Genomic DNA, 12,942 nt, shown 5'->3' with positions numbered 1-12,942 from the left:
CTTTCCCTATACAGTTGAAGAGGGTATCTTTTTTTTTTTTGAAGAGGATATTGTAAAAGAAATGAGGGCTCTTCCATTCCTAATGTCCATGATCCTCTTATTTATTTTCTTTCTAAATTCAAGGAAAGTATACTGAAAAGGATATTGATTTTATTGTCATAATCATTCTCTAATTATGAATTCCTCCCCAAATGAACTTAGAGAATTGTAAGTGTGAAAACTCATAAGTACAATTAAATCCATGTGTTGAATAGACCCATTAAATTTTAATTAATTTAAATTAAATTAAATTAAAATTTTAATTTAACTAAGAATTTTAATTAGTTTGATATAGAAAGTGAAGAACCTTATTTCCAAATGGAGGAGAACGTTCTTTAAAGGAAATGTTTAACAGCAAAATCAGATGTATTAAACAGACATAAAAAGTAACACTATTTTTTTCCCTACCCCAGGCCTTTCCCCTGGTTTGATCTGACTGCTGTGCAACTCAAGGAAACTCCCTTTAGCCAGTATCTCTCACACAGCACTACATTTCAGGACAACCTTACCCATCTATACTGTGATTCATTTGGCATCACCCTAACCAAAGAACAAGAGCCAGAGGTTTCCACGGGTTTTTCATCCCAATAAGAGAAGAGACCTCAGGAATCAGGATTTTTTTCTCCCTCTACAGTGGTAATGCCCTGATTATCATAATTGACAGTGGAAGTCATGTGACTGTATGGTGTTTGCCATATGTTAGGCAGTAAGGAATTAGAAAATTGTACTGATGGCTCTTTAAAATCTAGAATAAAACAAGAGGTTCTTTACATCAGTATATCTGGGTGTGTCTGGCTTTTGGAAGCAACTGAATGAAACCATATAACCTGACACACTTAAGTAAGCTGCTTCCCCAGCAGCTAATTATCAATTCAGTTAATTCAAATGATCTCTTGTCTAAAAGCTAAATTCAAGAAGTTATATTGTCATTATTAAATGGTTACATACTTCTTCTGTAGCATTCTTTTCCTACAATATGTAGCTACAGTATGTAGTTACATTCTTTCCCTGTAGCAGTATGTAGCTGATAAATGATACACCTTGATGGTCTCACACTTTGAGTAGAAAAATAAAATGTGTGGTAAACAATCTTAATTGAATTATGACTCATTTTAGGCTTATTTCAGCTAAACATGACTGTTCTGGTACTATCTTATTTAAATGGCTAAAAATAATTCTACAAAATATAGATTTTATTCCTACAGTTCAAATTTATTTCCTTTACGTTTTGCAATTACTTTATGTCAATTATAATAGAGTAGAAAACAAAGCAGTAACCATAAAGTTGAGAAAGCATGGCGCTGACTATACTCTGTCACTGAACAGAACTATTGTTTGCCAAATGCTAAAGTGCTTTGGAACAAAACCATTCACTCTACATGTAAATCACCATGGTCTTAGGTTAATCATTTACATTTTTCTTTTTTGCATGCTTGTGAGCGAAGCAGACTCAATGGTACGGTGTTAAATGGTACAAGATAAAATTTTGCTAGTCCACTTGGGAAAAAATTAGGTTCATCATCAAACATTAACACATGACATGAATGCTAATTTGAGGCACTGTTCTTTCTCTCAGTAGGAAAAGAAATGGATTCCTTTGACTATTCATTCAGATGTAAGGAACTGGATAGGGTACATCATTGCCCTTCTGGATTATGGTAGCTCTACAGTGGTTCTTAGGATTAAGAAGTAATCCTAAAATTACTGGGATTACTGGCTGGGAAGAGAAAGAGAAGTTAGTCTATAAAACTAGAGTGCAATCGGAGTCATTCAAGCAACAAGAAGTATTTTTAATTTCTTTTGAACAGTCCAGTCACAGGTAGACTCTGGTCTGAATTTCATTTTATAAAAGTCTGGAGCTACCACATAAAACGCCTTGTAAACAAACCCCAGACCCTAGTCCATGGTCAATGATATACTTCTATAAGCCACGTTGTTTTAACAGGTAAATACAAATCTAAAAAAATATTTTAAAAATTTTGTTCTCTGATGCCAGAAAGGAATGAGAACATCCCCCCTCCTTTTTCATAACACATTTCCTTTTATTTTTTAAATTTGTTTAACATGTTTATTGGAGTATAATTGCTTTACAATGGTGTGTTAGTTTCCGCTTTATAACAAAGTGAATCAGCTATACATATACATATATACCCATATCTCCTCCCTCTTGCTTCTCGCTCCCACCCTCCCTATCCCACCCCTCCAGGCGGTCACAAAGCACCGAGCTGATCTCCCTGTGCTATGCGGCTGCTTCCCACTAGCTATCTATTTTACGTGTGGTAGTGTATATATGTCCATGCCACTCTCTCACTTTGTCACAGCTTCCCCTTTCCCTTCCCCATATCCTCAAGTCCATGCTCTAGTAGGTCTGTGTCTTTATTCCTGTCTTACCCCTAGGTTCTTCATGACCTTTTTTTTTTGTTTTAGAGTCCATATATATGTGTTAGCATACGGTATTTGTTTTTCTCTTTCTGACTTACTTCACTCTGTATGACAGACTCTAGGTCCATCCACCTCACTACAAATAACTCAATTTCGTTTTTTTTTATGGCTGAGTAATATTCCATTGTATATATGTGCCACATCTTCTTTATCCATTCATCTGTTGATGGATACTTATGTTGCTTCCATGTCCTGGCTATTGTAAATAGAGCTGCAGTGAACATTTCAGTACATGACTCTTTTTGAATTATGGTTTTCTCAGGGTGTATGCCCAGTAGTGGGATTGCTGGGTCGTATGGTAGTTCTATTTGTAGTTTTTTAAGGAAGCTCCGTCCTGTTCTCCATAGTGGCTGTATCAATTTACATTCCCACCAACAGCATAACACATTTCCTTTTAAAAACTTGTAATATAAATCCTTTTTCTCTGTTTTTGAGATGTATGCTAATCTTCTAAAAAGGTGAATAAACTTTCTGCCAGTTTTACATCCCAGGACTGTATTTTGGGGGAGGGGGCCCTTGGAGCCACCTCTTTGAAATGTGAGCATTTAGAAGGATGGCACTTTGTCTCCCTGACTCTGGGGGTTTAGCCTAAGTGCTTGGCTCCAGGTAGTAACTTTCTGTTTGTCACAAAGATATGAGAACTTTTATTTTTCCTTTGGATACAGACAGTTAACATGTAAATAATGGATTATATCTGCCTGGCTATATAGAAGGGTGAGATTTCCTTGTCTTGGCAGTCTCTTTAGTGGCCTGCCTGTAATGTGCGTCACAGTCTGATTTTATGCTGATTCAATAATAAAACGGTTTCCTTGTCTGCACTTATGAAGAGGATTATCTGGGTTGGCAGGTGATTTTCCTTTTAGTCTGTTTCTCCATCATGTTCCTACTGCCAGATGAAGTACTAGAATTTATCAGGAATTCTTACAATTACCCAGAAAGAGAAATATTGCTACCTTTGTTTTAACAAGGGACTAAATTGACACACAGATAAAGGGAAGGTGCTGTGAGTCAGTGGCAGAACTAGGAATGGAGCCAGCAGTTCTAACTCTGATCCTGAATGAAGAGAAAAAGAAAATGCAGAAATACCGCACCTCTTCCCCCACATGATTTAATTTGATTTTCAAATTAAATTTGAAAATTAATTTTTCAAATTAAATTTAATTTTCAATTAAATTTAATTTTCAATTAATTTTGCCCTATGGTTCAATGGAATATAATGCTGCATCCTCTTCAGGGGTGGTTATTTCTGGAGCATAATCCTGTAATCCCACTGCTTGCACAAATTCAGACAAGGTCAAGGAATCAGATTTAACTCCACTACGACATTTTTGCTCTAAAAATAAGCCAATATTGTCCCTGTAGGGAAGGCTGATGGAGCGTGTGAATAATGGCTCTTCAATTCCCAGCAGCTCCCGGGTATGCTGAGAAATTACCTGTAATGCAAGGATAATTTTTTAATGGGATTAACCTGAAAATACAACTAAATCAAGTAAGTTTTACTTAGTTTCCTAGACCTCTTGAATGCTAACCCCTTAAGCTAATTCTATGGGGAAATAATAATGAGATAACACGTTGAAAGGCTTCCTACCCTGGCATTATCAAAACACAGTTCTTAAGAGAAACATCACATGATTTATGTTTTTAAAAGTACCACTTAAAGATGTTTCTAGACCCTTGCATCAGATAGCCATGGATGGGTTCATTTCTTTTTTTTGGCTGAGCAATTTGACCAACGATATGAGCAGATAATATGTTCAGATTAGGAGCCATGACTTTCTCTAGAAACGTTAATAAATAACTTTATAAGGGGCTCAGTTAACTAAGAAAAAAATTATTACTCAGTTATTCAATTTATTTGCCTGGAAAGAAATCTCAAATACTAAATAGCAGACATTAAAGTTCCAGTTATTTTATTAGTGCCTATACTTGTATATTCTTTTAAAATATCTTTTGCCACAATTTCAGTGTCTCTAAAACATACTTTGTATTCATTGAGTACCATGCCACTTGATATCCTAAACTGCCATTGCATTTTCAAAGTCCAGTTTTAATTGCAGGTCTGTTACAACACTGCTATTTGAATTCATATTCTGCCTCTGGGTGAGAATGTCATCCGTGAAATTGCTGCTAGAACACAGTCAAAGGAGTATGTGGAATGGATTTTTGTTTGTTTAAAACTACGGGCCATAGTTACAAGGCTGGAAAATTCACACCACAGACAATTCTCAACCTGATGCAAAACTGCCCATTAGGAGTACATTTTAGATAGGTAAAATACCATTATTAAAGCAGATGTATAATGTCCTTAAGATCTGCTTGTTGATTCATATAACAGTGTGGATTAATCTTAAATGCATTTTGCTAAGGGAAAGAAGCAAGACTCAAGGCCTACATATTATTTGATTTCATTCATGTGACATTCTGGAAAAACTATAGGGACAAAAAACAGATTCATGGTTGCCAGGGATTAGGTGGAGGGATAGGCTGACTACAGTGGGGACACGGGAAGCTTTAGGGTGATAGAATCGTTCTATATAGTTCTGTGGTGGTGGATACATGACCCTGTGCATTTGTCAAAACCACAGAACTGTATACTAAAAAGAGTGACTTTACTGCAGGTAAAATTTTTTTTTTTTTTTTTTTTTTTTTTCCTTGCGTTATGCGGGCCTCTCACTGTTGTGGCCTCTCCCATTTGCGGAGCACAGGCTCCGGACGCGCAGGCTCAGTGGCCATGGCTCACGGGCCCAGCCGCTCCGCGGCATGTGGGATCTTCCCAAAACGGGGCACGAACCTGCGTCTCCTGCATCGGCAGGCGGACTCTCAAGCACTGCACCACCAGGGAAGCCCTGCAGGTAAAATTTTTAAAAGCCAGGATGTTGTGGGAACCCATGATGGAATATAAACTCTGGGCAGATGAATCTAACTTTATTACAAATTAAGACATAATCTCACTGAAGGGGGCTGGGAAGAAAGGAGCTGACCTAAATAACTTTAACTCTGAAAAACAGTGCTTTGTCTAGTTAGTGTAAGCCTAATGACAAAAAGAACCGTACACAAATAATGTACTCTTTTGGTAAATTTGTTTCTTATAGGGATACATATTTATAAATAAGCAGAGCCAGGTTTCTCACTGTCAGAGAAAGAAGTTATAAAAAAGCAAAGTGGGGTAGGGAGTAGGAAGGATGAAAGCCAGTATGAACCCTGTGGTGATGGACTAGAGTCAGGGATATCAGTACGAACACATGCTTACAGAAATAAGATAAATATTTGTGTATACATGGGTTAGTATATATACATATATTTCCTACATCCTTCTGCTGAGAGTGCCTAGAAGCACTAACACCTCAGTAGCAACAAGCACAACTAGTGACCACATCTTAGTTTCTAAATACCATTCTCTAATAAAAGCAACCAGGGCTCCTTGGAAACATGCCTGCTTCTAGGGGTGTAGCAAGGAAAACAGAAAATGAGTCTGAAGTAAAGTGTAGTGCCAGAAAATGCTAAAATAAAATAAAATAAAATAACGGGAACATGTCAAAAGGACACAGGAGACAAACTGAAAGAGTTCCCAAATAGGGAAGAAGGGACAATTAAACAGAAGAGTTCCTTAAGCAGAGTTCCAATTAAACATGGAAGGAATGAGGAAACAAAATCATCATTAGAACAACATAGTAATAACTGATGCAGGCAAGATACACTGATGAATACTAAAATTAGTGGGCAAAACTTTAAGAAGAAACAGGTAATTTGCATAGCCTCAAACCACCTCCCCCAGTATATCTATTACTGTGGTATTTACTCTATGTCCATAAACTCTTTGATACTCTTCCCTCCACGAGGTGGAGCTTAATTCCCCTCTCTTTGAGTATGGGCTGGACTCAGTAACCCACTTCTAATGAACAGAATATGAAAAGGGAAACACAGTAACTTTGTAGTGAAGAAACCTGCAGGCACCACCTTGACCAAATGATCAAAGTTAACATCTCCAGTAATAAATCACATTGATACCATGTACTCCCTGATATGATTAGATGAGAAGGGCTCATCATCTCTGTGATAGTCTCCCCGCAAAGCATAATCTCATGGGAAACATAAGACAAACTCAAACTGAGGGAAATCTACACAATACCTGATCACTACTCTTCAAAGTGTCAAGGTCATGAAAGATAAAGATCAAGAAATTGTCATATATTGGAGGAGACCAAGGAAACATAACAGCTAAATACAAGATAGTATCCCCAACTGGATCCTGGAACGAAAAAAGGACATCAGTGGAAAAATTGCAGAAATCTGAATAAAGTCTGTAGTTTGTTTAATAGTACTGTGCTGGTGTTAATTTCTTAGTTTTGATAAATATATAAATGGTTTGATAAGTGGTTACATAAGATGTTAACATTAGGGTAAGCTAGGCTAAGAGTATATGGGGGACTTCCCTGGTGGTCCAGTGGTTAAGAATTGGTCTTGCAATGCAGGGGACGCCAGTGCAATCCCTGGTCAGTGAACTAAGATCCCACATGCCGCGGGGCAACTAAGCCCATGTGCCACAACTAGAGAGCCCAAGTGCTGCAACTACAGAGCCCGCGTGCCACAATGAAAGATCCCACGTGCTGCAACTGAGACTGACGCAGCCAAAAAATAAATAAATATATATTTTTAAAAGAGTATATGGGAACTCTCTGTACTATCTTTGCAACTGTTCTGTAAAACTAAAATCATTTGAAAAATTTTAAAAAAATATATTTTTGTTTAGTGATGATTGCTGACATGTTGTTATGAATTTGTGCTATTTAAATAGCTTGCAATAAGGCAGGTGTAATAAAATTCCTGAGATATTATTAAGCTTATAAGGCTCTACTTTGTAACATAAAATCATGCATATGAAAGGAATAAGCAATTCATCTATATTCTTCTCCAAATATTTATCACAGAGTTCTTTTGTTCACTTGATGGAGTGAATAGTTTAAAATATTTTGTGAATTATTTTCTAAGACAGAAAGCTGAAGCAAGTGCTATCTTGTCTAGCTTGTCCCTAGAATAAATAAGATTGACTTTCTCTCCCCTTTTTACCAAGCTAGTGCATCACTATAAATGGGAAAGACAGGATAGTGGTTTCCAGTGCTCCCTTAGCCAGGTGAGAAGAATCAGTGTTTCTCTTTCACAGAACTAGAACAAAAAATCTTAAACTTTGTATGGAGACACAAAAGACCCCGAATAGGCAAAGCAATCTTGGGAAAGAAAAACAGAGCTGGAGGAATCAGGCTCCCTGACTTCAGACTATACTACAAAACTACAGTCATCAAAACGGTATGGTACTGGCACAAAAACAGAAATACAGATCAATGGAACAGGATAGAAAGCCCAGGAATAAACCCATGCACCTATGGCCAATTAATCTACAACAAAGGAGGCAAGAATATAAAATGGAGGAAAGATAGTCTCTTCAACAAATGGTGCTGGAAAACTGGACGGCTACACATAAAAAAATGAAATCAGAACATTCTTTAACACCATACACAAAAATAAAGTCAAAATGGATTAAAGACCTAAATGTAAGACTGGTTATTATAAAACAGAGGAAAACATAGGCAGAACACACTTTGACATAAATTGCAACAATATCTTTTTCGATCCATATCCCAGAGTAATAGAAAACAAATGGGACCTAATTAAACTCAAAAGAAACCATAAACAAAACGAAAAGACAACCCACAGAATGAGAGAAAATAGTTGCAAATGATGCGACTGACAAAGGATTAGTCTCCAAAATTTACAAATAGTTCATGTAGCTCAATATCAAAAAACCAAACAACCCAATCAAAAAATGGGCAGAAGACCTAAAGAGACATTTCTCCAAAGAAGATATACAGATTGCCAACAAACACATGAAAGGATGCTCAATATCACTGATCATTAGAGAAATGCAAATCAAAACTGCAATGAGGTATCACCCCACACCCGCCAGAATGGCCATCTTCAAAAAATCTGCAAACGATAAATGCTGACGAGGGTGTGGAGAAAAGGGAACCCTCCTACACTGTTGGTGGGAATGTAAATTGATGCAGCCACTATGGAGAACAGTGTGGTGGTTCCTTAAAAAACTAAAAGTAGAGCTACTATATGATTCAGCAATCCCACTCTTGGGCATATATCCAGAGAAAAACATGGTTCAAAAGGATACATGCACCCCAGTGTTCATTGCAGCACTGTTTACAATAGCCAAGACATGGAGACAAATGTCCATCAACAGATGAACAGATAAAGATGTGGTACATATAATAGAATATTATTCAGCCATTAAAAAGAATGAAATAATGCCATTTGCAGCAACATGGATGGAACTGGAGATTATCATACTAAGTGAAGTAAGTCAGACAAAGACAAATATCATATGATATCGCTTATATGTGGAATCTAAAAAAAATGATACAATGAACTTATTTACAAAACAGAAACAGACTCACAGACTTAGAGAACGAACTTATGGTTACCAGCGGGGAGGGGAGGGGTAGATTGGGAGTTTGGGATTGATATGTACACACTGCTATATTTAAAAGGTCTTTCCATGAAAAAAGAAAAGAAAAAAATTAAGTGTTTCTTTCTTCCTGCACCCCTCACCAGTCTCACCTATACATTCTCTGTCATCTTAGTATTTTGTAGGAAGAACAAAGGGAAAGGTGAGTCACTTCTGTAGGTGTTAGAGACATAAAATGTACGACAGCTTTGGAGGAGAGGTTACTGTGGGCTGGGAAGATCAGGAAAGACTTCATGGGGAGATGAGAATTGAGTTGGGTCCTGAGGGATGGTTACGATTCATATTAGTCTTGCGGGGGAGGGGGGAAGTGAGCAAAGATGTAGAGGAAGGAATGCACAAGACAGGTTTGTGAGGGTGTGAGCTGACCTGTGAGGCTGAAGCAGAAGATTCCAGGCAGAAGAGTACCAGGCGAGAGAATGCTGGTGGGAGAAGACTTGTGGAGGGGCCTGAATCCTAAGCTGAGGAGTTGAGACTACCTTGTAAGTAGAGGGGATCCAAAGAAGCTTTGAGTAGTACGCTGTATAAATAGTTGGAAGGTGAGAGTCTAAAAGCAGGGTCCCTGAATCCAAAGGGCCTATAGACAGAGGCTAAAAGCAGGCTACTGGAACATTCTAAGTACATTCTAGTAAAGGTCTGATAAAGGTCTGAACAAGTGGGAATGGAGAAAACCAGATGCTATAGGAGGAACTGATAGTTCTTGGGATCTTTGTGGGGATCAAAGGAAAGAGAGGAAGCAACCACTCTGAGCCTGGGAAACTAGGAGTATGATAACACTGTTGGGAGAAATTGGAGGCCAGGTTGGATTAAAAGGAGGATGGTTTGAGATGGTAGCACTGTTTCAGTGCTCTAGTGGGAAACTATACACAACTCACCTTCATGTCCTCGAAATCTGTTACACCCATCTGAGGGAGGTTTGAGCAGTTTACGTGGATGAGTTTTCGGCCACTGATGAAGTTTGTGGTAAAACACTCCTGTCAGTACAATGAGAAGATCACTCAAAAGATGTATGGCAAATACAGGAAGAAAAAAAGCAAGAAAGAGAAAAGGAGGTGGGAAGGAAGGAAAGAGGGAGGGAGGGGAGGAGGAATAAATAAATCATGTCTGTCTCTAGCTCTGTACTGAGAAAAAATTTAAATTGAATAATCCCACATATTTTTCATCTAAACTCTTGATTAAATTTCACACTGCTGCTTAATTTTTTGTTTTTTTTGGCACGATACAACCTGTGCTTCTTTCTTGCCTCAACTACATTTTTAACTACAGTGGTACCAAAGATTTCAGATCTTGTTTTGTTTGTGGAACATAGTCGGCAGCGAAATAATAGGATTCACCCTATTTAAAAAAGAAAACTATCCTTGGTTAATTGGCTATATAAATTAGTACTGTTAGGTGATCATGATACATATAACACATTTGGGGCAGACACTAAGATTAATAGTACAAGTTCAAGTTAAGGGAGTTGCTACTAAAACAACCTAACAACGTACCAAAAAGTCTACCTTGGATGAAATCTTTTTAGAAATACAGATTTCTATGAAAAGAAACCTACATAAAATTCTTAGTCTTTATGCAAAGGATTGCAGAGAAGTATAATCACTGTGATGAACAGGAAAAACAAACGTGACCTTTCCTTCCTCTCCCAATATACAAATATGTGTGTAACAGTGGAAAGGTCAAAATTAAAATCCAAGTTACCTCTACCATAGTCCATGCCTCTTCTACACTCCTTCTAGTGAAGATGCAAAAGCTCAGGTAAGGATAGAGGAATAAGAGGTAAAGGAATGAGAGTATACAATTTCAAGAAATGTTATTTTTGTATACCTTGTATTGAGGGAAGCCTAGCTGGCAAATCCACTCTGCAACTTTCTCTGGGCTCCATTCAAGATACTCAAATTGTAGGTCAGTACTTTTTTTTGGCTGGGTTTCTTTATCTTTAGGTACCAGTGTCATTGACTCTGGGGACAGACCTTTCTTTTCATTAGAGGACTCTTTTAAATCCCTCTGAGACTCAGAGTAATATGAGTAGAATTCATAATTGGTATCAGAAAGCTGAAACAGATTTTGGAGCTTTTTAGAAAACTCATAATCTGTATTCACTGAGTCTACTTCACTTATTGGAAGAGAATCTAACACAGAGTCTTTTGAAACATCTTTAGTTTCTTTTACTAACAACTTTCTTGTTTGATAGTCAGAGTACTCTGGCTCATCCCTGTCTACAGAACGCTTAAGTCTGATTGGTTCTGGCCTATCTTCCTTGGCAAATTCTACACGTGTCTCTATTCTAAGTAGTGGTTTGGCTTTATATGGTAACTCTGAATCTATCTTCTTAGTTGGCTCTGTTTGTGTCTTCTCTTGCACCTCTGGTATGATCTTCTGTGGTGGCACCTGACCAGTTTCTTCAGTTGACTTTCTCGGTTCTTTCTTTGGAAACTCTGGTTTACTCTGTTCTGGTGGCTCTGGAACTTTCTCCTCAGTTGACTCTCTTAGTGTCTCCTCTGATCTGGACTTCTGTGATGGTGCTAGACCTGTCTCCTCAGTTGATTTTTTCTGCTTATCTTTTTGATCTGGGGGTTTGGTGTCCTCTGGTGGCTCTAGAACTTTCTCTGCAGTTGACTTTCTTTGTGTCTCCTCTTGAACTTCTGGTTTGGTCTTTCCTGATGGCTCTAGAACTGTTTCCTCAATTGGTTTTCTTGATTTTTCCTCAGAAAACTCTGATTCAATCTCTTCTAGTGGTTCTGGAATTTTCTCTTCAGTTGACTTTCTTTGTGTTTCCTCAGTAGACATACTTGGTTTCTCTTCTGAAAACTCTGGTATGGCCTGCTCAGGTGGCCCTGTCCTTTTCTCCTCAGGTGACTTACTTTGTGTCTCCTCTGGAATCTCTGGTGTGGTCATCTTTGGTGGCTGCAGATCTGCCTCTTCAATTGATCTTCTTGGTTTCTCACTTGGAAATTCCGGTTTGGTCGGCTCTGTAGGTTCCAGACTTGTCTTTCCATATTGCTCTCTAAGTGACTCCTCCCAAACCTCTGGTTTCGTCCCCTCTAGTAACTCTAATCTTGTCTCACTGATTGTGGCCCCTGGAGCCTCAGACTCGGTTTCCTTTCGTAGCTCTAGATCTGTTTCCTTAGCTGCCTCTATGCGTATATCCTCTGCGACATCTGGTTTGGCTTCCTCCTCTGGCTCCCCACGCTTTTCGTCCACAGGGACCTCCAAATCCTTGAAAAGCTCTACTTTTATCTGTCTGGATGTCTCCGACTTTACCTCTTTGGGAATCCCTAGCTCAATCTCGCTAGAAAGGTCTGTCTTGGACTTGTGGGGAGCCTCTTCCTCGGACGTCCAGGTGGGTTTCAGACGTAGGTGTATATTCTTAGCACTCGCTGGTGTCTCCTCTTGGAAGCCCTCTTCTTCCGTCTCTGATTGTGGCTCTTGGTCAGTCTCTACAGGCAGCTCCGGCCCTGCCTCTGCCATGCTGCCTGGTTCGACATCTTCAGTCACCTTAAGAGACTGAACTTTTGGTCTCTCAGGCTGCAGGTCTTCATCTTCACCGGGGCCGGAATCGTATCCTTCTGGGACTTCAGCCGTGACGCAGACTAGCCGACACGCCCAGGCCTCCTAGCAACCCCAATTTCCGATAGCGTGTCTATGGATACCACGACTTCCGGCCGGGTCTCACTGAATCTTCCCCAGGTTTTCTTTCAAGCACTGACTTTAAAAACCTGCGATCATAAGCACGCAGTAACCCTCCCCGAGCCCGCGTCGCAGGCCTCCGCTAGCAAGAGCTCTCGCGACCGCTCGGGGGCCGACGCGCTGCCCCTTCCGGCCCGCGGGCTCCGCTCGGCTCTTCCCGGCGCGCTGGGCCTTCGGCTCTTTCCGGAGCCACTTGCGGCAGGCTGCAGAGGCGCTGCGGACGCGGGCTGCAGATGTCGGACCGG

General features: G+C 39.3%; 2 protein-coding genes across 2 annotated transcripts in view; one reads left to right on the top strand and one right to left on the bottom strand.

Moving 5' to 3' along the window:
* The window catches only part of NOXRED1 (NADP dependent oxidoreductase domain containing 1), a 17,519-nt gene extending 16,889 nt beyond the window's left edge, over nt 1-630 (top strand). The window contains exon 6 of the mRNA XM_007459773.1: nt 453-630. Within this exon, the coding sequence (XP_007459835.1) occupies nt 453-630 (178 nt within the window). The remainder of the gene's footprint in view (nt 1-452) is intronic.
* Nucleotides 631-3,677: 3,047 nt separating this feature from the next.
* SAMD15 (sterile alpha motif domain containing 15) lies at nt 3,678-12,736 on the bottom strand. The gene is made up of 4 exons (XM_007459794.1): nt 12,727-12,736; nt 10,835-12,600; nt 9,886-9,984; nt 3,678-3,914 (listed from the first exon to the last, which is right to left on the bottom strand). Exons 1-4 carry the CDS (start codon nt 12,734-12,736, stop codon nt 3,678-3,680), a joined length of 2,112 nt encoding a protein of 703 aa, XP_007459856.1.
* Between the last annotated feature and the right edge of the window lie 206 nt (nt 12,737-12,942).

This window comes from Lipotes vexillifer, unplaced genomic scaffold (genome assembly GCF_000442215.2).
Source record: "Lipotes vexillifer unplaced genomic scaffold, Lipotes_vexillifer_v1.1 scaffold39, whole genome shotgun sequence".
In the NCBI taxonomy this organism is placed as follows: domain Eukaryota; kingdom Metazoa; phylum Chordata; class Mammalia; order Artiodactyla; family Lipotidae; genus Lipotes; species Lipotes vexillifer.
This window is presented reverse-complemented; position numbering and strand designations above follow the sequence as displayed.